The following is a 26,905-nucleotide window of genomic DNA, read 5'->3' on the forward strand; positions in this document are numbered from 1 at the left end:
AAGAAAAAAAATAATCTTCTCTCAAGAAACTTCCATTCTGTTAGGAATACAATACATGCACACCTAAGTAAATAAAAGATAGTTTGAGGAAAGAGAACACTAACCACTAGGAAGATCAGAAATGGTTTTCCTTAATAAGTGATTCATGAACTGGGCCTTGAAGGAAGATAAGGATTTTTACAGAGGTAAAGTGAAGCCACATTTCAGGGACGGGAAGACAGACAACCCATGTAAAGGTACAGTGCAAAGAGAAGGAATATCAAATTTGGGGAACAATGAGTAGGCCTTTTCAGAGACTTTGGAATCACCTACATAGAAATGATCTTTGAACCCATGGGAGCTGATTAAGTTATGAGGGTTTAGGAAGAGAAAAGGACTCATAGATACTGATGCTTATGAAGTAAAAGGTGAATAACTTTTAGCAAAGAAGCTTAAGAAATAATAGTAAGACAAGTAAAATAACCAAGAAAGCAGTGTCATGAAAGCCAAGGAAGGAGTTGGATATGTAAAGGAAAGGGGTCGATGACATTGTCAAATGTTGCATAGATGTAAAATGGGGTGGGTCAGCTGAGTAGGTCAGTGGATAGTCAGGCCTGCAGTCAGGAGGACCTGGGTTCAAATCTGGCCTCAGACACTTCCTAGCTATGTAATCCTGGGCAAATTACTTAACCCCCATTGCCCAGCCCTTACCACTCTTCTGCCTTGGAACTGATATTTGGTACTGATTCTAAGACTGAAGGCAGGGATTATCTAAAAAAATAAAATTAAATGAGATGGGTTCTGAGAAAAGGTCAACAGAATCAGCAATTGGACCACTGGCATTCTTGGAGAAAGCAGTTTCAGTAGAGTAATAAAGTTGGAAGTGAAATTGCCAAGACTCTGAAGAGTAAGAATGAGGAAGCACATATAGCTGACTCCTTTTCAGAGAAGTATGACTTTGAAAGGGAGAATGAATTAATGAAAAAGCATTTATTAGTTCTTACTTTGTATCAAAGCTACAAGAATACCAAAAGAAAAGCAAAATAGTCTCTGGTCAAGGTGCTCACATTCTATTAGGGGAAGACAGCATATATTTCTACAGATTGGAAAGGCCCTCAGGGCCTTATGGTGCAGCAGCAAAGCAGATGGTAATCCACTGTCTTTAATGTCATATATGAGTGTTATGAATCACTAAATACATTTAGTGAATGAGATGGTCAAGTGAAGGTATATAGGATGATGGAGAACTGAACATTTTTATAGGTAACAGGGGACATAAGAAAGATATGAGAGAAGTGTAGAGGGAAGATAATATTCAAAGTAATAAGTTCTGAGTAGAGGGAGTCAATATTGTTATTAAATTTTTTTCCACTTAAAATTTAATTCTTTCTCATTCCCATTCTTTTTTTAAAATCCTTACTTTCTAGGTTAGTAAAAACTCTAAGACAGAGGGGCAAGGGATAGGCAACAGAGTTAGTTGACTTTTCTAGGGTCCCACAGTTAGGAAGTGTTTGAGGCCAGATTTGAATTCAGGTCCTCCTGAGTCCAGGCCTGGTGCTCTATCTACTGTACCACCTGACTGCCCCTCTCCTACCCCATTTTTCCAAGGTAAATTAATCTTGGCAAGAAAACTAATTTTTTTCCTCAAAGATTGGAACAATTGAGGAGACTGGCAAAAAATATATATAGGAGGCAGGGTATGAAATGTGCAGGAGAGAAGGAAGAGAGTTTGGCAGATGGCATGCATTTTCTTAGTAAATTAAGAAGTAAGATCCATTGCTGAAAGGTGTTGGGGACACTTCTGGAGAGAGGGAAAAGGATGGAATAGTCCTAACAGAGATCCCAACAGAGAATATAAATCAAGGGAAAATATGACTGCCATGCAGCAGTGGAGACCCAATTGAGGTAAACAAATTTGTAATGGACCTAGACGGTGAGGCTACATGATTTCTTCTAGCAGGGTTCAATAGCACTAGAGAACAGGAAAGGAAAATAGTTTGGCTAACCCAGGTTTGAAATTTGATAAGGTGTGAGTGGCAACGAGGTAAAAGATTCAAGTGTAACTGTATAGTTAAACTGGTCAACTACAAGGTCAAGTTTCTGAAGTGAGGAAAGTTAAGCTAGAGTTAATGGACCAGGAGAACAGGAAAGGGGTGGAAGAACCAGAGGTGACAGTTAATACAAAGAATACATTTGGAAATATCAAAGGGGTGAGACAGGGAGAGAATGAAAGATAAAATGTTATATAATCAAAGAAGAATTTCAGAGTTCAAAATCATGGAGGTAGTTCTTATTTAGAAAGTGATAGGTTTAAAGTGTGAACCTAAGGAGGTTGCTTTATTGAGAGGTTAAGGTTATACAAGGGGACACCAATTGTAGTCAGTAAGTATGAGCCAAGAGTTAGGAAACACTGTGAGCTGTAATGATTAAAATAGTGGAAGACATAAATTGATGGCATATAAAAGAGTAGATGAGTAAATTGTGACCACAGAAAATATGGTTTCAAGACAGTGTCTTGTTTTAAATCAAATATAAGGTGGTCGCCAGGGAAAAATTCCCAATTATTAAAATATACCCAAGTCAGCTGGGTTTTATAGAGAATTTCAATTAATACAAATGAGGAATTAATGAAAGTGAGAGAGAGTAAGAGAGGAATAAGTATGAAGGGCCTTAGCCAACATGGCCTAGACCTGAGTCTTAAGAGAGAGATCAGTCAGTCTTTAATCACTCACCACAAGATCTGTCCCAAGCAAGGATTCTAGTGTTCAGAGATCACCAGTTTAGCCATCCATCCATCTCCAGAGAGAGATTCTTCTGACTATCCTGAGACTCAGCTTTTCCTCTACTTATAAAGGGAATTTTCTCCTATGTCACCTCCCCTAAGTTCTCACATCTACCAATCACAGTAGATGTTTTCCAAAGGACAGAACATTTTTTAGTTCACACCTAAGAAGACTTAAATTTTTGATTAAGTTCACACCAGAAAACCTCTGAGTTTCTCACCTCTTTGCTCCTTGTAAATTCACAAGTTGCCTGATCTTTATAGGTACTTAGCACCCTTTTGTATTAGATCTAAAAATAGGCACCGCTTAAGAACTTTTGTCTTACTATAAATATGGGTTTAAGTATCTTTCATTGTTCAGCAAGGAGTTTCTTCCCCTAAAGTAGGCTTAAGTAGGGGTGGAGTAGAGGTCTCACATTCCTGATCTAAGTTCCTTCATTGTTTAAAGTGGGGAATGTCTTAACCAAACCTTATGAAGTAGGGTCTGAGAATTTTTAAGGTTCACAATCCAACCTTATGAAGCAGGGGGGAATGACTTACAAGGATCTGGATGGGGTAATATATAGATTCAAGTCAACAAACATTTTGAATTAATCTCTAAGGAGCAGGGGTTGTTCAGTAATATTAACAGAGGGAATGGGTTTTCATTTCGGCAGATGGCACCTGAATCACAAAGATAAAAGTAACAAGAGGTAGAGGAGGTTCTCAACCATAGGATGGAGAAAAAATCAAATGACAAGGGCACTCATACTCAAGGGACTGTGATGAATGTACACAGCATTGAAGTGAAAGCAGTAGTGTCAACTTTCAAGGTTTCTCACTTTAAACACTAGGGTGATGTAGTACAAATGGTAGACATATGCAGCAAGGAGTTTTAGATAGATCTCTAGGTCAATAAATAATTGTGCATGTAGGTTCCCTGGGCTAGCTGCACTCAAACTTCATGGAACTTCATCCTAAAATGGTGGGCAATGAGACATACTCAAAAAATACCCTATTAGCTACCAATCTTGAATTCCCAGAAGAACAAACCTGTAAAGCCTCTGGTTTTATAAGCTTGAAAGATTTGGTCTAGATATGCATTTTTGGGTATAGGCTCTTTAAAACCACCAGCTCTCAGAGGCTAAAATCATTAATAGATTTGAGTCCCTTTCAGTTTATCCCTCAATTTTGGTTTGGCCTTTGGCTTCTTGAGGCTAGAAATTCTTACAGGTTATGATCATTGTAGTGAGGGGGTCTCTAGGAAGTGGAATTCATGCTTGATGCCAGTACTGCAGTTACTTCTGAAATAGACTAAGGTATGCTCAAACAATGCCCTGTTTATGGAGGGAACACTTGGCTACCAAGTTCTTTATCCTCAGAAGCACCGAGTCTCTTTAATACCTTTGGGGACTCTCTGATGCATTCTCTTCTACACAGACCATCTACTGTCTGCCAATAAAGCTTCCATTATACCTTGGATACCTCGAGCATCCTACCAGAACTCACAAACCATGCCCCCAAACCAATCAACAAAAGAATTCAAGATTGTGGTGACATGTATGACACTTTCTTCAAACTACTAGGTTTGGAGCATTGTTTTTTTCATTGATATTTCACTAAGATGGCTGGGCATCAAACCTGATTCAGTTCTAATATCTGCAGGTGAGGAATATGATTTCTACTACTTATTTTATGATTACATTACATTATTTATAGTATAAGCTTCATGAACATAAGAGACTAAACCATTTGCCTAATTTATCTCTGAATTTCCCTCTAGCAGAGTAATTTTAACTTCTAAGTTCAATGCCTTCTAAGGCAGTTCTATTACAAAAACAAAAAAATAAAATAATACCCCCCAAAGGCAATGAACAGCAACCAGTTCCTATTCCTTCCCAGACCACCAATGTGCAGTCATCAGATCCCAAACTGCAACAAACTGGGTAACTGTAGGACAGTTTCCCACTTGCTGTTAAAAGACAATAAAAAACTCAGGCTGATTTATCAGAAATGTAAGTAGGCTAGAAACATATCTGGCCTGGTTTCACTGCCCTTTGGTAGAGTGCCACAGAGGATAACCAGAATGGGAATGGGCCAATCACACAATTGAGAGTGATCTGTTCCCATTGGCTCCTGCCAGGAGTCAGTAAGACTTGGGCTGAGATAGGCACAGTTTTTCTTATGGCACAAAGAACTGTAGTTAAGTTCAAAACATGGTTGTTACCAAGAAGGGCAGTTCAGGGAACATGGGCAAAATCAGTAGAGTTGTGGGAGACATAATCTAGAAAGTATAAGTTTGGGTAGGGAATCAAGAATCCACGGGACAAAGGGGTCATGTAAAAAGAGCATATGATCTAACAGTACATGGAACAATCATGAAGATACTGTTCACTCAGCTTCTGAATTTCTTTGATGTGTTACTATGCTGGTCCATACTTTAAAACTAACAATATTGAAATAAAGTTATAAAAAAAAAATAAGTTCAAGGACCTATCCCCTAATTTAGAAGGAGGTGAACAGCAAAGCACAGAAAGTTTTATAAGGAGGGGAAACAGTTTAGATGAAGAAAAGCTTTAAAATAACAAGAGATCTGGAAGGGTAATGGTAAGCTTCCATGCTGGGGTTTTGATTAAAAATATTAATTTCAGTAGAGATTAAAGAGCAAAGTACCTTTTGCCCATTTCAATAACAACTCAATATATTCTTTCATTGGCATTACTATTAATAGCAGGTACAGATTTTGATAGTTTGTCATAAGAACCATCCTAAGCAGGAAAGCCCATCAGCTCTGCTACTTTGTCTTTGCTGGGCAAACAGATACTTTGCTAATGAAAATTTATTAAGTATATATTGTATACAGAGTACACTGGAAGCTGACATTAGAATGTTCTGTTATAACACATACAAATAAAAATTCCACAATTTGGCTTAATTCTTTGCAATGAATCAGTTTATTTAGAAAATGTCATAAGAACATGCTTAGATTTGGCTCCTAGAAAGGAGCTTTGAAATATCCATTAAAGCAAAATGGAATGAAGATGGAAACCCTCAAAAGAGAAGCCTGGTTTCTCTCCCTTGAAAAGGGAAGGACTTTCTAAATGGAACCTACCTAACTAGATGGAATCCTAACTAGATGACAAAATTTCAACTGTATTTTCAAATTTAAAAAGTATTCATAAATTAATTGAAAATGATTAGCATCTTTTCACCTAAAAACACTTTGGCTGGTACTTCAATGGTGGGGGGAAAAAAAGAGACAGTTTTGAATATTTTCAGTAATTTTTAATTTAAATTACATTAGGAACCAAGAAAGGTAAGGAAAATGTGTTATTTTATGATGCACTAAAGTTTTCTACATTAATATTGAGTAAATTGCAAAATCAAGTGTGAGTCTTAAAATTGCTCAGACTATACCTTAGAAGATTTGGTTAAGCTATTCCCCATTTTAAACAATGGAGGTTCTTGATCAGGAATGTATTGAGAACTTTAAAATTACTTCACCCTGCTCAGACAGTGCCTTAGGAGAAGATAAAGTTGTAAACTCCTGATGGAACAATGAAAGTCCCCAGCTTATACTTATAGTGAAGCAAAAAACCTAAGGTAGGTGGTCTATTTTTAGATCTAATACAAAAGGGTGCTAAGTACCTATAAAACTTAAATTAATCACTAAAAGGTCAAGCAACTTACAAAGGGCAAGCTTAGCAAAGAAATGTGAAATACTCAGAAGACATAATTTAATCAGAGAAGGTGATAACAAAAGAAGATGCGAACTAAGAATGGTCAGTCCTGGGGAAAACATCTACTGTGATTGGTAGATGTGAAAATTTAGGGGAGGTGACACAAGAGAAAATTTCTTTTAAAGGAAGGAGAGTACGAAATTGAGTTAGTGGGAGTTCGGACTAGTTGGAGTTCGTAGTTCAGTTAGGGAGGGAGTTTGGAGTTAGTTTGGAGGAGCTGGGTCTCTGAACTTAGTTGGAGTTTGGAGTTAGTTTAGAGGAGCTGGCTCTCTGAACTTAGTTGGAGTTTGGAGTTAGTTGGAGGAGCTGGGTCTCTGAACTCAGTTCAGGAGTTGAGGATTTCAGTGAAGGACTGGAGTTTTGCTTTAGGACGATCTTGTGGTGAGTGATTAAAGACTGACTAGTCTCTCTTAAGGCTCAGGCCTAGGCCATTTGGCCTAGGCCTTTTCTACTATTTTCTCTTACTCTCTTTTTTCCCTTAAATTCCTTCATTTGTATTAATTAAAATCTCCATAAAACCCAGCTGACTTGGGTATTTTCATATTTGGGAATTTTCCCCATGGCGACCACTTATTTTTTATTTAAATCAAGACACTAAAAATTATCTTTACATTTTTGGCAATTCATAGTCTTGAAACCCACATTTTCACAGCTACACAAGCCAAACTTCAAACATACAATGCACAATGTATTGTCACATTGCTGAATTCAAACTGATTACTGGTTAGTAGTTTCACACTGCTAAAAGGAACTGAAGTTGGGGAGAGTATGAGAGATATTTTGTAACAACCTCCAAGGAAGAGCAATGTATATCTGAACTTTTCCAGATAGGCAATATATCTTATTTGGTTTTAGTCCAAGGTCAAAGTCCACCTCATTTCATTTTAGTCTAAGGCTGAAGCATAGAATGAGCTGGCAAATGTATGATTTCTGACTTCTGAAAAGTCTATCAGAAGTATCAATTGCTTGCCTAGAATATCAACCCACACTTCTGCTACTCTGAAATCTCATCAGGGGAAGGAAAAGTCCAAATTCTGACAGGTCCTACACCAAACTAGAAGGCTCTGAGTGTGAGTTTGATGTCAGATAAAATATTTGCTATCTGAAGACCAGCCTAACTAACTTCATAAAAGCTCTAGTTGGCCATAATGTGATGAATTTTTCAGATAGAGCAACTCTTAGACTGTAAAGTTGTGATCTATGTTAGAGAGAATATCCAAAACAATGGAATCATGACTCCTTGAACTTCTAAGTATGTGATGGCTTTCCAGGTGGCTCTTCTTAAGCTATCCTTAAACAGGATAAGGGAGAGTGGGGAGTGGAGAATAATTCTAAGGTTGACAATTGAGTAAGTGAAAAGATGGTGGTACCTTTAACAGAAATAAGGAAATTCAGAAGTTGAGTACATTTGGGATACAGTTTTCTTTGGGAACAGAATGAGTTTGAGTTGTCTATGAAACATCGAGCTAGAAATGTCCAACAGGCTACTGATGATGTAGGACTTGAGCTTAGGAGAAAGAATAAGGCTGGATACATAACAGTGGGATCTAGGTTCATACAGATAATAATCAGCTATGTGGGAACTAATAAGTCACTGAGAAAGAGAGTGTAGAGAAAGAAAAGGAAGCCCTGGCCTGAGCTGTGAGGAGTATCTAGTTAGGAGATAGAGATGGATGATAATCTAGCCAAGGAAACTGAGAAAAAGCAGTTAGGTAGGAAGAGAAATGAGAAAGCTGTATCTTTGTATTGTAAATTCCAAGGATAGCACCCATCACATAGCAGATACCTAATAAATACTTCGAAATGATTATGAATAATAAAGAACAAATGTGTGATAAGAAAGGAAAATAGTTCATTTTCTTTTTTTTTTTAAACCCTTACCTTCCATCTTGTAATCAGTACTGTGTATTAGTTCCAAGGCAGAAGAGTGGTAAGGACTACTATGCAATGGGGGTTAAGTGACTTGCCCAGGGTCACACAGCTGGGAAGTATCTGAGGCAATAGTTCATTTTTCTAAAGAGAGCTCTTTTCTCCAAATGGCAAAGTAATAATTTTCATCAAAATATTACTGTCAAATGATCCTGAAAAGATACCCCAATGAAGCTACTTAAGAAAAAGGGTAGTAAGTACAGAAAAATTATTTTCATTCATGTTTCAAAAAGACAAATTCAGATTAGACTCTACTGAAGCATTTTCTAGGAAAAAAAAAAACCCTATATAATACATAAATAGTTGACCCATGAAGTATTATGAAGGTAATTTCCCCAAAATGCAAATCAGTCACATATATGTTGTTAGGAAGGTTTTACCTGTCTGTCATGTTGAGTTTAGAAATTACATCAGCCTGTTTTAAAAAATGACAAGGAAAAAATCAATGAAGAATAAAGAGATTAAAGCACCTTTTGCTTACTTAAAAAGTAAGTAGATATGAATATATTAGCAAAATGTTCATTTTAACAATAAAGCACAAAATTCCTAAATTTTACTCTGAACCTAAAAATAAAATTTTATGTTTAAAAAGTATGGAATAGAACCATGGTGGTGAATCTATGAAATGTGTGCCAGAAAAGGGCACTCAGAACCCTCTCTGTGAGCACACGTGCCATTGCCCCCAGCACAAAGTTCACCAGAGTTCATTACTAGAAAGCCAGAGGGATGCTGGACCAGGCTGTTCCCCTCCCCCTCTCCACATACACCTGAAGACATTTCTCATACCACCTGCCCCTCTAAAAGGTTTGCTATCACTGGGATAGTATATTGAGACCAAAAAAAAAAAACATTTAACCAAACTTCTTTGCTATGAAGTTAATTTTCTAGTTGGAAATTCAAAACCAAATAAGGGGAAAAATCATGAAGAAATAGATATACCAGGGTTATGTGGTACAAAGTATTAAGACTAAGAATATGATAACATGGGCTTTGGCCATTGTCAAAAAAGGAAAAGAATTTGGATTTGTCTCACTTAGGAAAAATGTCAGGTTTTCAGATACTTTTTTATTATATTTAGCTTAGTAGTGAAAGAGTTAATAGATCCATTATTCACAATGAAGAAAAGGTTCAGCAACACATATAATGCAAATTATCTGATAGCCTATATATTTATATGTGACTATAAGTGAATTATTTTTTCCTTGAAGACTGACTTTACTAATTATGTTTTGAGTAGAATAATTAATTTGAATTTAAATTCCCTGAGAACATGACAATAGTACTACTAGCTGGCCAACAGCACAGTAGAAAATGCCTAGCTTACATGCGATGATGCACATATCATGTAATGTTCATAGTAATTGGAAGTGAAATCAGAAAGAATAACCTAAATATAAATTATTGTTTAAATATAGCTCAGTGTAACAAGGTGTTTGCCCTCATGACAATTCACAAAATATATATTTTTTAAGACCAGGTCTTTCCCTGTGTGTTAGAAGTACAATAGTCACTCAAAGACCCAATTTACTGAATGATATGGTAGATTTCACCTGCTCCTTTTCTGATCTGATTTGGTTCACTCCTCCTTAAGCAGCCTGGTAGATACTGGCTCTCAGGAGATCCTCATATTGATACTGGACTTAGTATGGATACCTAATAAGTTCATTAGCATACTGCATCTCAGAACTCCTGGGCTCAATCAACCCACCAGCCTAAGTATCCATAAGAGTGGGGATTGGAGGCATGTACCATCACACTATGTTCCTTAGCAGAGTTCTGTAGGTTTTCTAAAGCTAATGTATGAATATTTTTTTTTGAACCAGACTTTTGTTTTCAGAAGTATAGAGAACTCTCAGTGAGAAACTTGAAGAGTCATAAAGAGCTTCCTAGGAGCATTAACAAGTTATGTGACTTGCCCAGAGTCACACAGCCAGTATTATTATTGAAGGTAGTACTCGAATACAAATCTTCTCAGCTTCAAGGCTGGCTTTCTATCTTATAGACCATACATTCTCTCTATGAAGTGGTTAGTCCAGTTAGAACTGACTTTAACATGCTGAGTGGGAGTATGAGGTGTTTTTTCATGAGTAAATAATATGGAATTCTTCGTACATAAGTTTTAATTAATTCAATAAATATAAGTGTTTCAAAGACTTCTCTCAAACTTCTCTCTTACCTGACCTAGAAAATATATTCCTCCACCTACAATAAAAGCTGAAATTGCTGTGCCAAATACAGCAAATAGAGTGATGGAACCAATATTCTGAAAGAAGTTACCCTAAAAAAACAAAAACAAAAAACAAGAGAGATGAACAAGAGGAACAATTAAATTAAAAATATGTACAACTAATAAAAAGATAGACAACTTTTTCACACATATACAATTTACTCCCATGTTATATATTTAACACAAGTAATGGATTCTGGGGTCACAAGACCCCCCACACACACTCCTGACAGTCTTATACTTACTGCTGGGTAACCTTAGAATAAATTCACTTGACTTCTTTATACCTCATTTTCTTAATCCAGAAAATAACATTGCAGGACTAAATTACCTCTAACATTCCTTCCAGCTCTAATCTTATTAATGACCACTGTGCAAATGAAAACTCATCCACTCAATTATATATGATGTTTATTTAACTAAGAAATAATTTGTTTAATCCTCAGGTTTTCTTTAAAAAATTACGCAAAATATATATTATGTTTCATTAGCTGCTGGGAGCCATCAAAGACCGTGCTGTTTGACATGGTCACATGTGGAAACCAGGAACTGAAAAGCAGCTCCCAGGAAGGATGGAAACACCCACTGAAACCCCTCTTAGTGACTTTCCTTATTAATATCCCCATATTATTAGAATTGCTATGATTATTATTCTTACTTATAGTCCCAGGAAAAATAGATGAGAGCAACATGCTTGCAGGGTTAATACAGATGTCCCAGTCTGTCCCCACAGAATATTACCAGGAGATTCCACTTACAAAATTAAACCTAAGGATTCTTATATACCCACTTAGATAGGACCCTCTTTTCAAAGCATAAAAACTTCTGGCAAATCTGTGTCATGTCGATTCTACCCTCTGACCTTGCACTTAGCAACAATGTTTTATTGACCATCTCCTTAGGTTTCACATCTGTTGTTATGTTCTATGGAAACATGTATGTTGGGAATGAAATTGTGTGCCAAGTAGATGTGTGATCATGAGGATATAAAATAAAGCTAAGCCTCAGCCAAGGGGAGCAGTTTATCCTGTGAAATCTGTGCTGCAGGTTGAATGGAAAGCTGTGTCCCATCCATGATTCCACCAATACCATCCCACCTCCAAGACCCCCATCCCCTGTGGAAGGCTGGACCACCCCACAGAAATTATTCTATTTTCATTAAATATAAAAGTATTATGCTTAGGAAATTATTTAAAAATACAAGTACTACGATTCATTCTTCATATGATCCTGAGAACTGTGTACCAGCCCATCTTACCTTGCTTAAATAAGGAATAGCTTTGTTTAAATAATAGGTCTTCTACTATCTTCTACTACTACTTCTACTAAAAATATTAAACACCTTCTGTGGATTTGTACAAACACTACTGTTATATTCTAGCATCATTGTCATATCACAGATTTTTTAAAATTCACTTTAGGAAATCATGTCAGCTAACAAGAACCAAAGCAAAATTACAAAACCAACATCAAAAATATCATCTTGATAGTTTGATAGCATCTCTGTTGAGAGATTTCATTTTACTTTATTTGTTTTCATTATTTTATCCTATAAAATATTTTCTGGTTTTCCTTATTGAGAATTATTGATTGTTAAAGGAAAAGAGATTACTACTGAAGTCCTGACCATGTACCTCACTATGGTGTGGCTCTAAAAGGTTCCTCTAGTCGTATTTTTACCCAGTATGGTCCAACCCTTACCTAAATATTGAGTATGAGCCTGGAGGCAGATTATATGTCTGTAGTGAAAGGTCAATTTTGGCTAAATGCAAAGAAGTTCGTTACCTCTGGGTTTGACTTCAGAGTAATTAATTTTTTCAGTCACACAAGTCATGAAAATTCTGTCAAAAGAACTGCAATCTGCCAGTCACCTGGATATATGTTTTAAATTCTAGATCTCTGAAATATTATGGTTTTGAAGAAACAAAGAATTTTAAAATATCACTTTGCAAACAACATGTTTTATTTTTCTAAAAAAGTATTTCCATCTGTGATTTCTTTTCATCTCAAAATAGCTACATTACTTTAAAAATTAAAAATAGATTAAACCAATCACTCCTAGTCTGCTTTGAGGGATCTGACACTGAAAAGGTGCATTTATTCAGACAGACCATAGATATATTTGAAAATCCAGGGCCAATATTAATCTTAGATTAGTAGTGTCAAATTCAAACAGCAAAAGGGACCACTACATCATACACGAAAATCCCTGTAGGAGCATTTTGACTTAGAAAGCCATTTACTAAGATTATCTATGCTTTACTGCATTTTTATTGTTAGAAAATTCCCAATTACACTTTAATCTGATTGAGACAGTCTTGGGAATACTGTGGGCCACATATAGGCACATGTTTGACATCTCTATCTTAGATCACTCATATTTATAGAGTACTTCATTATTTTCAAAATGCTTAAAGAAATTAGCAGATATTACACTAATGAAAGACACTCATTTAGATATGAACCTCAAATACAAAGTTACATGAATGAATCAAAATTTAAAACCATATGCAAACAAGAAATCAATCTTCAGAGGAAAAAGTATCAAAGAATTATAAAACATTATAAGAAATCTAAAAGTATCTGCTAAAATATCTTTATTTTTAATAGAGAAGGAAACTAAAGCTTGGTAAGAGGAAGGATGTTTGAAATGTCATCCCTCTGAATTATGTCAATAATACAGTAGTACTCTGTGCACTTGAAAAACTTTCCTAGGAAATTTAAATTTTTTCACTAAAATTCCATTTACACTCCTTCAATCTCTCATACAAAGTTTACATACTTTGTTTTCAAATTAAATCTTGGGAGGGGGCAGCTGGGTGTCTCAGTGGATAGTCCAGAAGCCAGAAGGACCTGGCTTCAAATTTGGCCTCAGACACTTCCTAGCTATGTTACCCTGGGCAAGTCACTTAACCCCCACTGCCTACCCCGTAGCATTCTTCTGCCTTGGAACCAATACCCAATATTGATTCTAAGATGGAAAGTAAGAGTTTAAAAATATATATGCATATCTTTTTCCTCTCCCCTGGCTTTCTTCCTATCTCAAAAAAACTCTACCTTCTTTAAGAAGCCTTTCCAAGATCCTCTTAAAGCAAATAACTTCCTTCCTCCATTTACCCTGTATAAAACCAGTATGTACACAGTTGTTTAAATGCTGCCTTTAAGATTAGAATGGGACTTCCTGAGGGCAAATATTATTTTTGCCTTTTTTTGTATTCTCATAGGTTAGTACAAAGTGTGGCATATAATAGGCAATAAATGCTTGTTGATCTGATTGAAAAACATGCACATATTTCCATGTTCTATGTATATAATATTCTACTTATGGTTTCTTTAAAGAGTTTTTAAAAGATGATTCTTCAATTCTTTTTTTTTTGCTTTATTTTGAAAATTGCCTGATGTTGGTTTATAAGGTTTGGGAATTTTTGTTTAGCCATGAAATTTCCTCTATCTTATTCAGAACCCACTTTCTTGGCAGCTTTATCAAAATGCTATCAGCATTACTTCTTGTTTTTGTCAGAAATCTAAACCTTTCCTATAACAATCTTTCTATATAAGCCACAAGAAAGAAATTTTTTTGTGAAGACAATGCTCTTAAATCAAACTTTAACTGAAATAATTTGCCTTCCTAAACAAAAGGATTATAATGAGATGGAAAATAGTCTTACTGTATTTTACCTTGTGTAATGAATATCCTGATTCAAATATGATAGGAGGAAGCAAGAGAAGAAAGAACATATTTGGACGAAACATTTCTTCTTCCTATATAAATAAAATATATACGTTAGAAGCTGACACATTTATGATAGTTGAACAAATAAACCTTCAGTCACTCAAGCTTGAAACCAAGGGATTCATCCATGACTCCTCATTCTCTCTCATTCCCCATAATAATCTAATTTTATCTTACCAAAAAAAATGAACAAAAACAATGCAGCTAGGATAAAAAAAAAAGGAAGATGTCAATTAGGGGAGAAAATCTTTACATAGGATTTTATATCCAAGATTATGTAGTAGAGCTGTTTTCTGATGCAGTTTCCCTTATCCTGACATAACTTCCTCTCTACAAATACAATTTCCTTCAATCTTGGCTTCCCTAGTGAAACTTCCTCTCTGCTCCCCTCTCCATGAAACCGTATTGTCTCCAGCTTCCCTGATGCAGCATCCTGGCTTAGGATCAACAAAAAGTTCAAGACAGATTCTGTGCAACAAAAACTTAAAGGGTCCTGAAGACTTCAAAGAATCTTTATGCTCTGATCAGTGCCTGACCAGATGCATTTCCATATGAATCACTGTATCTTTGTTGCATATTTTTGCTAGTCTGGGACAAAGTGAACCTTCTCATTCACATATGTTCAGTGCCTTTTGAGTGCCTCATTTTTGTCCCAAAACTGAGCCACACCTACAACTAAATGTATGGGGAACTTAAAATAAAAATATAAGACCAAAAGCCATTTCCCAATGGATGAGTTGTCAAAGGATTTAAACAAATGGTTCTCAAAAAGAAATACAAACCATTAACAACCATCTGAAAGACTGCTCCAAATAGTAATAACAAGAAGAAATGTAAATCAGAACTCTAAAGTTCTACCTCAAATATCCAACAAACTGGCAAACATGAAAAATTATTAAAACATTTAATGATGGGAGATCTGTAAAAAGAAAAGTCTATTAGAATTGTGAATTAAACTATTCTGGAAAGCTATTTGGAACTGTACTAAAAAAGTGTCTAAAGCATCTATACTCTTTGACTCCAGTCATTGGGCAGGCACTAGTGGTGAGGCATATACCTGAAGAAGGTCAAAGACAGAAAGAAAGGCAGAGCAATACTTTTTGTGGTAGCAAAGAACTGAAAATAACAGATGCCCAGCAGTGGTTCAGTAATCACTGTGAATTCTTTTGGTAACCTGAGATATAATCAGTCTGGGTATGGACTTGAACTCATCAAAGGTAGCTAGGTAGATTTACTCTCTTATAATGTCCTTAATTACCTTGGGTATCAATTCCCATTGCCCAATTTTGTTTTATCTTTTTAATTTCAATGATCACTTCCTTATAGAGAAAACAGTCACAAAATAAGAACTGAATAATTGTATTTTGTTATCAACATTGGTGCTAACTGCCTTGTTAACATGGAACAGAAATCCTACACCTTCTTTGATCATTCTCTTATATTATATTGCTTTAAAGACCATTTGTTATTCTTAACTTCCCTCCTCAGGATCAGCTCATTTGGGAATATTAGAATTCAATTTATCAACATACATTAAGTGCCTTTTATGTGAGAGGCAGTATGGTATAATAGAGATCTGGCCTCTGAGTCAACAAGACCTAAGTTATCTTGATCAATGATACATGTAAAACCCAGTAGAATTGCACTTCAGCTATGGGGGAGGGAGGGGAGAACATGAATCATGTAACCATGGAAAAATATTCTAAATTAATTAATTAAATAAAACTTTTCAATTAAAAAAAGACCCTAATTAAAGTCCCTCCTTTGATTGGTACTGGCTGTGTAATATCTATATCTTTCTCTAGAGATAGTTATAGGTGAAGATACACACATATAAATTCACTTAATTTTCCATATATATATATATATATATCTTTATATGCACATCTTTTTATCTTTAAATATACATCCACTTATGTAACACTTTACAAACCTTAAAGTGATATATAAATATTAGCCATGTATTGCTATTACAAAATAAATACAAGGTAATTTCAAAGAAAAGAATTAGTACTTGTAGGATCAGGCAAAAAATTATTTGAGAAGTAGCACTTGAAATTAAGTTTCAAGGGAAGGGGATTCTAAGAGTCAGAATTGAAGAGGAAGTACATTCCCAGCTACAGGAAACTTCTTATGCAAAATGAGAAAGAATGAAAAGAAAATATTGTATGTGAAGGGGAATAATGAATAAGATGTCTATATAGGTAGGTTGGCAAAAAGTTTAAAAGCCAAACAGAAGCTTCTATTTGGTCCTTGAAGCAATAAAGAGTCATTGAAGGTGAATAAATGATAAGACCTGGGCTTGAAGAACTTTCACAGTTTTATAGAAGATGGGTTGTTTCTAATACTATTCTTCTGGTACTGGGATAGACTATTACATGGATTTTGTTACTTGCCTTCACCTTCAAATCTTTAAAAATCTAAGTTGTTCACTAAATTCCCTGCAAATTCATTTAATTTTCCTTAAGTAATTCTTCCTTTTCCTCATTTGAATTATTTCTCTTTGAATTTTCAGAATTTCATTCTTAAGAATTTCATATTGTTAACCCCCATTGCCTAGCCCTTACCACTCTTCTGCCTTGGAACCAATACAAAGTATTGACTCCAAGAAAGAAGGTAAGGGTTTAAAAAAAAAAAAAGAATTTCATATCCTTTCTGAGATACTTATTCTGTAGAATTTTAACTTTTAGTCTACTAGATTCTGTTTTTTTCTTTGAATTTCTGAAATTTGCTCTTCTAAAATTCAAAGGCCTGGTTTTTCCCTCCTCTATCATAAATTCTAAGACAAAGTAGATACTTTCCCAATATTACAAGGTTCCTCTGTGAAGCGAAAAGGATTTGTCCTTCTTAGGGTGAGATTCCATTAGAGAATGAAAACCTGCTTAAGAGTTCAAAATAACATCTCAAGGCCATTTTGTTATTGCCATAGGCCCAGTGGGTTGAGAGCTCTATCTCAAAGAAAGCAAACCACTAGGCTACCCTACCTCCTTATCTCCTTTGACTTTTAGAAGTCAGAAGAGTCCCTCCTGAAAACAAAGCTACCTCTTCATACCACCCCCCCACCCCACCTGATTGAACTTGTGATAGGACTCACTATGGGAGGGTGTGTGTGGCGGGGGTGGTGATCATGCTACATAACTTTTTGCTTTCTGATTGGGTAGTCTTTCACACCTAGATTGTAAGTTCAGTGACTTGCCAGAATCACACAACTAGTTAATATCTGAGGTCAAATTTGAACCTAGGACCTCATGTCTCTCCACTGAGTCACCCAGCTGCCCCTGATTCTTCCTCTTTTTGAAGTTTGAAAATATCACAAAAGTAAAGCAAGAAATTATTAGATGTTATGCTTCTGGCAGAGAAGGAAAATGCCAGCAGTTATCCATGTAAACCAAAGTCTCATTATTTCCCATATCATGCTTCTGTGCCAGATATATGATCTATTTATCCATATTTCTTATCTTTCTTTTCTTTCTCAAAGTAGACTAATAGTATAATCTTTTTTATTATTATTTTTTAAAACCCTTACCTTCCATCTTGGAGTCAATACTGTGTATTGGCTCCAAGGCAGAAGATTGGTAAGGGCTAGGCAATGGGGGTCAAGTGACTTGCCCAGGGTCACACAGCTGGGAAGTGTCTGAGGCCAGATTTGAACCTAGGGCCTCCCATCTCTAGGCCTGGCTCTCAATCCACTGAGCTACCCAGCTGCCCCCTAATAGTATACTCTTTCCAATTTCTACCTCTATTGTTCTTCACTATGCCTCCCAACCCTAGTTCCTCATTTTCTTCATATGAGTATATCTTCTTAAAATACAATAGTGATACCTTACTCAAATTTGTCTCCCTGCAATGAAGTCTCTAATTTACTTTGATTCCCTGCATTTTGCAATTTTTTTCAGTGGTCAAAGATCTTCTTTTTGGGGTATTTATCTTATTGTTAATATTGACTCTCACTGCTGTCTGTTAAAAATGCAAGCTCTTTCAAACTAAGGACTGCTCCAGTCTTTGTTTTTACATCTTCAGGGCCAGACACAGAGAGGCACATGACAGACAAATTTAACTCATTTCTACTGCTCTTCTTATGACTTCAGTGAAGGATCTCTCTATGGACTCTAACTTGGTGAATAAATGTAGGCACTTCTCTCATCCCTTCCTTTCAGTTTAAAGTCCTTTAGATTCAATTATAGGACTCTAGAAAAATAGATTGTCAGTCCTCCCTACATGCTCTAAACCCTAGCCATTCCTAAAATATAGGCCAAATCATAAAACTAAGCTCTCCAAGACTCTCAGGTTCAGAGTATGAGTCTTATGGGTAAAATAAGTTCCTCGGAACTCCTCAAGTAGATAAAATTATAGGTTTGGTAAGAAGAAAAAAATCCAAACTAGACAGTTTTCAAACACTGCTAATGATAGATAGATGATAGATAGATGATAGATAGATAGATAGATAGATAGATAGATAGATAGATAGATAGATAGATAGATAGATACCCAATGAAATTTAGCATTGGCTGCGGGAAGTGTGGATGGAGGGGAGGGAGGGAAATAAAGCAAGTATTGTAACCAAAAAATAAATAAATAAAATAAAATAAAAAAGATAGATAGATAGATAGACAGATAGACAGATATAGATATATTTTCTCCTGGATCATGAGCTCCTTGAAAGCACAGATCATATCTTATTTCTCTCCCCTAATCAGTAGCATTGTGTCATAAACATTCTCTATACTGCTCAGTGGATAAAGAGCCTAGGTTCACATCCAGCCTCAGACACTTCCTAGCTGTGAGACCTCCTTGCATGGTAGGTGTGGGACCCCTAACTGTTAAACATTCTTTTCTTTTAATGCCTGGATCCCCCACGAACTTCCTGGGGAGGAATTTACTATGCAAACCACAGGTCACAATAATTTGCACCCCAGATGGCTCTATGTCCTTGGAAGTGCCTGAGGAATCTTTAAATTTACTCCCTGTACTTCTCTCAGAGAGCCAGGAGGCAAAAGAGACTCCCACCTTTGAAATACCTACAGATATACCAGAGTCTCTTTGGGCCACATCTTCTTCCAATGTAGGCTTACTTAAATCAGCTGTTCCTGTGCAGATTAAAACTAAATCTGGTGGAGTTCCGGGTAAACATGGCTGCAATCTAGATGCGACTCGCTTCCCCTCCCTGGCACTGAACAAAATAGACTACTTCAAAAGAGCATAAAAATCACCTTTGGAAGAACAGAGGAACTCTCTAGTACCCCACAGAAATGAAGGTATGTGGGGTTTGAACATTTCCACACTATAAGGAGGAGGAAAAGCTCGCACAAAAATGTGAACTGAGCCGCCCCTCCCCCCACCTACCAAACCAGAGTAAGCTATCAGAGCTCTCACTGGGACAGCGAGTGAGTGAGGAGCATCTCTGTCTGGGGGGGAAGGGGGGCACACCAGGATCCTTGGGATCTAAAGACTGCAAGGAAATGACCTCTCAGGGAGGTTTCATAGGAGAATCCTGCGCTGAGCACAGGGGGCTGTAGAACTGAACTCCGGGGTGGTTGCGCTGAGCACCTGGGCGGAGCTGAACACATGGGCAGGCTGCGCTGATCGCCTGGGCGGTTGGGCTGAACACAGGGGCCCTCGTCTCTATGAAACCTCAGAGGCTGGGAAGAACTAGTCTGAGGCAACCTAAATTCACAGAAAACCCGCCCATATCACCCAGACCCCAGACCAAAGAAAAGAAAGTGGAATAAAACCACCAAAAGGATGGCTCACATGTCCCAAAATCAAGCCTCCAAGAAGAAAGGGGGGAAAAAAGTTACTATTGAAAACTTTTATGGAGGGAGTACCCAAGGAAAAGAAGAGAATGAGGATGAAATCCAAACAAAATCAGAACATGCCTCCCAAAATGGAAACTATCCACAAGCTCTGGAAGATCTCAAACTGGAGCTTACCCAAAAGATGGAAACCTTTTGGGAAAAAAATGGGAGAAAGAGATCAGCAGTCTGATAGACAAGATTTCACAATTGGAGAAGGAGCTGGAAGCATCTAATAGAAGGGCAGACAAAGCTGAAAAGCAAAACCAGTCCCTAACAACCAGAATTAAGCAACTGGAAGACAGCGAGCATGCCCAAAAGATGGAAACCTTTTGGAAAGAAAAATGGGAGAAAGAGATCAGCAGTCTGATAGACAAGACTTCAGAATTGGAGAAGGAGCTGGAAGCATCTAATAGAAGGGCAGACAAAGCTGAAAAGCAAAACCAGTCCCTAAAGACCAGAATTAAGCAACTGGAAGACAGTGAGCATGCCCAAAAGATGGAAACCTTTTGGAAAGAAAAATGGGAGAAAGAGATCAGCAGTCTGATAGACAAGACTTCAGAATTGGAGAAGGAGCTGGAAGCATCTAATAGAAGGGCAGACAAAGCTGAAAAGCAAAACCAGTCCCTAATGACCAGAATTAAGCAAATGGAAGACAGCAAGATTACAAAACAGCAAGAATCAATAAAGCAAAGCCAAAAAATTAACGAATTAGAAGAAAACATGAAATATCTCACTGAAAAGGTCACAGACTTGGAAAACAGAGGAAGAAGAGACAACCTCAGAATTATTGGTCTCCCCGAAAAACCAGAGATAAATAAAAACCTCAATGCTATTCTACAGGAGATTATAGAAGAAAATTGCCCACATGTTCTGGAGCAAGGGGGCAAAATAGAAATAGAAAGGGTTCATAGAACACCCTCTATACTTAATCCCCAAAAGACAACCCCCAGGAATGTAATCACCAAATTCAAGAGCTTCCAAGAAAAGGAGAAAATCCTACAAGAAGCCAAGAAGAGGAGCTTCAGACATAGGGGCGCTCCCATAAGAATCACACAGGACTTAGTGGCTAACACACTAAGAGACCTCAAAGCATGGAACACAATATTTAGAAAGGCAAGAGAGCTGGGTCTCCAACCAAGAATCAACTACCCAGCAAAACTGACTATATGTTTCCAGGGGAAAGTATGGGCATTCAACAAAATAGAATATTTCCAAGCATTTGCTAAGAAAAGACCAGAACTTAGTGGAAAATTTGACATCCAATCACAGAAAGCAAGAGAAACATGAAAAGGTAAATATGAAAGAAAGGGAAAAGGAGATAGATCTTATCTTTTTTCTTTAGGTCAAACTCTCTTCTATAAGGACTACATTTATATCAAATTATATATATTAATACCTGGGGGAAATGTATTGTGTAACTCTCAAAAATTGTATGCACATCATAAGAGTAGTTAGAAGAATCATGCATAGTGAAAGATTGGGGCATCAAGAAGATTTGGTGAAAGGGGGGGGCAAAGAAAGAAAAAGGGAGAAGGGGAATCATCGCTAATGCTAACATTTACTTCAAGAAATGGAGGGGGGGGAAGGACTAAATAGAATAATCTTTCCCATACAAAGATACACGTGGGAAGGGGAGGGGAAGAACTCTCATATGAGAAGGAGAGGAAGAGAGCGTGAAGTAGAATTACTTAAACCTTACTCTCAGTGAAATAAAATCTGAGAGGGAAGAACATCTAGATCCAGTGGGATCCTGAATTCTATCTTCTCCAACAGGGTAAGAAAGAAAGGAAAATCAAGGAGGGGGAGGGATGAGGGAGTATAAAAAGGGAGGGAAGGAGAGGGAGGAGGGGAAGGGAGCATAAAAAGGGAGGGGCTAGAAAGGGAAGCATATCAAGGGAGGGGACTAGGGGGACGGACCTAAAGTAAACCACTGGTTCAAAAGGATATAGCTAAAGAAGAAAGGTCAGAACTAGGGGAAGATATCAAAATGCCAGGGAATCCACAAGTGACAATCATAACTTTGAACGTGAATAGGATGAACTCACCCATAAAATGTAGACAAATAGCAGATTGGATTAGAAGCCCAAACCCTACCATTTGTTGTCTTCAAGAAACACATATGAGGCGGGTTGATACTCACAAGGTTAGAATTAAAGGTTGGAGTAAGACCTTTTGGGCCTCAACTGATAGAAAGAAGGCAGGAGTTGCAATCATGATATCTGACAAAGCCAAAGCAAAAATAGACCTGATCAAAAGGGATAGGGAAGATAAATATATTCTGTTAAAAGGGAGTATAAACAATGAGGAAATATCACTAATCAACATGTATGCACCAAATGGTATAGCATCCAAATTTTTAATGGAGAAACTAGGAGAATTGAAGGAGGAAATAGACAGTAAAACCATATTAGTGGAAGACTTGAACCAAACACTATCAAATTTAGATAAATCAAATCAAAAAATAAATAAGAAAGAGGTAAAAGAGGTGAATGAAATCTTAGAAAAATAAAAGTTAATAGACACATGGAGAAAAATAAAATAGGGACAAAAAGGAATACACCTTCTCAGCACCACATGGCACATTCACAAAAATATATCATACACTAGGTCACAGAAATATGGCACTCAAATGCAGAAAAGCAGAAATAATAAATGCAACCTTTTCAGATCACAAAGCAATAAAAATATTGATCGGTAAGGGCACATGGAGAGCCAAATCAAAAATTAATTGGAAATTAAATAATATGATACTCCAAAATTGGTTAGAGAAGTAATCATAGAAACAATAATTTCATTGAGGAAAATGACAATGGTTAGACATCCTTTCAAACCGTATGGGATGCAGCCAAAGCAGTACTTAGAGGAAAATTCATATCCATGAGTGCATATATTAACAAATTAGGGAGGGCAGAGATCAATGAATTGGACATTCACATCAAAAAACTTGAGAACGAACAAATTTAAAACCCCCAGAAGAAAACCAAACTAGAGATCCTAAAAATTAAGGGATAAATTAATAAAATTGAAAGTGATAGAACTATTGAGCTTAATAAACAAGATGGTACTTTGAAAAAACAGACAAAATAGACAAAGTACTGGTCAATCTAATTAAAAAAGGAAAGAAGAAAGGCAAATTAACAGCATCAAGGATGAAAAGGGGGACCTCACCTCCAGTGAAGAGTAAATTAAGGCAATCATTAAAAACTACTTTGCCCAACTATATGGCAATAAATATACAAACCCTAGGTGATATGGATGAATATCTACAAAAATATAAATTGCCTAGACTAACAGAAGAAGAAATAGATTTCTTAAATAATCCCATATCAGAAACAGAAATCCAACAGGCCATCAAAGAACTTCCTAAGAAAAAATCCCCAGGGCCTGATGGATTCACAAGTGAATTCTATCAAACATTCAAAGAACAACTATCCCCAATACTATACAAACTATTTGACATAATAAGCAAAGAGGGAGTTCTACCAAATTCCTTTTATGACACAAACATGGTACTAATTCCAAAGCCAGGCAGGCCAAAAACAGAGAAAGAAAATTATAGACCAATCTCCCTAATGAATATAGATGCAAAAATCTTATATAGGATACTAGCAAAAATACTCCAGCAGGTGATCAGAAGAGTCATTCACAATGATCAAGTAGGATTTATACCAGGGATGCAGGGCTGGTTCAATATTAGGAAAACTATCCACATAATTGACCACATCAACAAGCAAACCAACAAAAATCACATGATTATTTCAATAGACACAGAAAAAGCCTTTGACAAAATACAACACTCATTCCTGTTGAAAACACTATTAAGCATAGGAATAGAAGGGTCGTTCCTAAAAATAATAAACAGTATATATCTAAAACCATCAGCTAATATCATCTGCAATGGGGATAAACTAGATGCATTCCCATTAAGATCAGGAGTGAAACAAGGATGCCCATTATCACCTCTATTTTTTGACATTGTACTAGAAACACTAGCAGTAGCAATTAGAGAAGAAAAAGAAATTGAAGGCATTAAAGTTGGTAATGAGGAGACCAAGTTATCACTCTTTGCAGATGACATGATGATTTACTTAAAGAATCCTAGATATTCAACCAAAAAGCTAATTGAAATAATCAACAACTTTAGCAAAGTTGCAGCATACAAAATAAACCCACCTAAGTCATCAGCATTTCTATATATTTCCAACACAGCTCAGCAGCAAAAGCTAGAAAGAGAAATCCCATTCAAAATCACCTTAGACAAAATAAAATACTTAGGAATCTATCTCCCGAGACAAACACAGGAACTTTATGAACACAACTACAAAACATTCTCCACACAACTAAAACTAGACTTGAACAATTGGAAAAACATTAACTGCTCATGGGTAGGACGAGCCAATATAATAAAAATGACCATCCTACCCAAACTCATCTATTTAGTGCCATAACCATGGAACTTCCAAAAATTTTTTTTACTGATCTAGAAAAAACCATAACAAAGTTCATTTGGAAGAACAAAAGATCAAGGATATCCAGGGAAATCATGAAAAAAAAAAATACAAAGGAAGGGGGCCTTGCAGTCCCAGATCTCAGACTATATTATAAATCAGCGGTCATCAAAACAATTTGGTACTGGCTAAGAGACAGAAAGGAGAATCAGTGGAATAGACTTGGGGTAAGTGACCTCAGCAAGACAGTACATGACAAACCCGAAGATCCCAGCTTTTGGGACAAAAATCCATTATTTCATAAAAACTGCTGGGAAAATTGGAGGACAGTGTGGGAAAGATTAGGTTTAGATCAACACTTCACATCCTACACCAAGATAAATTCAAAATGGGTGAATGACTTGAACATAAAGAAGGAAACTATAAGTAAATTAGGTTAACACAGAATAGTATACATGTCAGACCTTTGGGAAGGGAGAGGTTTTAAAACCAAGCAAGACTTAGAAAGAGTCACAAAATGCAAAATAAATAATCTGGAATCCATCAAATTTAGAAGTTTTTGTACAAACAAAACCAATGTAACTAAAATCAGAAGGGAAGCAACAAATTGGGAAGCAATCTTCATAAAAATCTCTGACAAAGGTTTAATTACTCAAATTTACAAAGAGCTACAGCAATTGTACAAAAAATCAAGCCATTCTCCAATTGATAAATGGGCAAGGGACATGAACAGGCAGTTCTCAGCCAAAGAAATCAAAACTATTAATAAGCACATGAAAAAGTGTTCTACATCTCTTATAATCAGAGAGATGCAAATCAAAACAACCCTGAGGTATCACCTCACACCTAGCAGATTGGCTAACATGATAGCAAAGGAAAGTAATGAATGCTGGAGGGGATGTGGCAAAGTAGGGACATTAATTCATTGCTGGTGGAGTTGTGAATTGATCCAACCATTCTGGAGGGCAATTTGGAACTATGCCCAAAGGGTGATAAAAGACTGTCTGCCCTTTGATCCAGCTATAGCACTGCTATGTTTGTACCCCAAAGAGACAATAAGGAAAAAGACTTGTACAAGAATATTCATAGCTGCACTCTTTGTGGTGGCCAAAAATTGGAAAATGAGGGGATGCCCTTCAATTGAGGAATGGCTGAACAAATTGTGGTATATGTTGGTGATGGAATACTATTGTGCTAAAAGGAATAATAAAGTAGAGGAATTCCATGGAGACTGGAACAACCTCCAAGAAGTGATGCAGAGCGAAAGGAGCAGAACCAGGAAAACATTATACACAGAGACTGATACACTGTGGTACAATCGAAGGTGATGGACTTCTCCATTAGTGTCAATGCAATGTCCCTGAACAATCTGCAGGGATCTAAAAAACATTATCCACAAGCAGAGGATAAACTATGGGAGTAAAAACACCGAGGAAAAGCAACTGCTTGACTACATGGGGGAAGGGGATACAACTGAGGAGAGAGTCTAAATGAACACTCTAATGCAAATACCAACAACGTGGAAATGGATTCAAACCAAGAACACATGTGATACCCAGTGGAATCGTGCGTCGGCTATGGGAGAGATGGGGGGGGTGGCGAGGTGTGAGAAAATGATCTTTGTTTCCAATGAATAATGTTTGGAAATGACCAAATAAAATGTTTAAAGTGAAAAAAAAAAACAACTAAATCTAGTCCACCTCCTTCCATTCCTCAGCATCCTCTCTCAAAGGAGGCAATAGAGGGCATTACCCCTGTAATAAACTCATTAATCGACATGAGCATCATAATTTCCTATAAATCTGAATACAACATGCCTATCCTGCCCATTAAAAAAACAAAAATGGAACCTGATGGCAAGCACCTCTATAGATTCCTACACTATTTGAGGACTGTGAATAATCACGTTATAAAGAGACACTCTGTAGTTTCCAACAAAATACTATTATTTCCTCTATTTCCAGCATAGCTACATAATTTGCAGTAGTGGACTTGTGCTCAGCCTTCTTTTCCATACCCATACATGAGAACTTCAGGAATATCTTTGCTTTCACCTGGAAGGGCTCTTATATACATGGAGTCTTTTGCCCCAGAGGTTTGTGGAAAGCCCGATTTTATTCACACAAATTTTGAGCCAAGACACAGATATAAAATTTAAAAACAGCAAATTAATCAAATACATAGGTGATCTACTCTTGGCTTCAACAGATGCAGAAGCATGTCAGGAATATAGTAAACACCTTCTTTTGGAATTGCAAAAAAGTGGGCATAAGACCTCAAAGGATAAGGTTCA

The 26,905-nt window shown here is 36.7% G+C and overlaps 1 protein-coding gene across 2 annotated transcripts in view; it reads right to left on the minus strand.

Moving 5' to 3' along the window:
* Positions 1-26,905, minus strand: part of SLC9A8 (solute carrier family 9 member A8) — a 149,826-nt gene that overhangs the window by 78,406 nt on the left and 44,515 nt on the right. For both annotated transcript variants that reach the window (XM_007475754.3, XM_007475753.3), the window contains exons 5-7: positions 14,315-14,398; positions 10,586-10,687; positions 8,790-8,824 (exon numbers count right to left, since the gene is read on the minus strand). In XM_007475754.3, the coding sequence (XP_007475816.1) occupies positions 8,790-8,824; positions 10,586-10,687; positions 14,315-14,398 (221 nt within the window). The remainder of the gene's footprint in view (positions 1-8,789; positions 8,825-10,585; positions 10,688-14,314; positions 14,399-26,905) is intronic.

This window comes from Monodelphis domestica, chromosome 1 (assembly GCF_027887165.1).
Source record: "Monodelphis domestica isolate mMonDom1 chromosome 1, mMonDom1.pri, whole genome shotgun sequence".
Lineage (NCBI taxonomy): Eukaryota > Metazoa > Chordata > Mammalia > Didelphimorphia > Didelphidae > Monodelphis > Monodelphis domestica.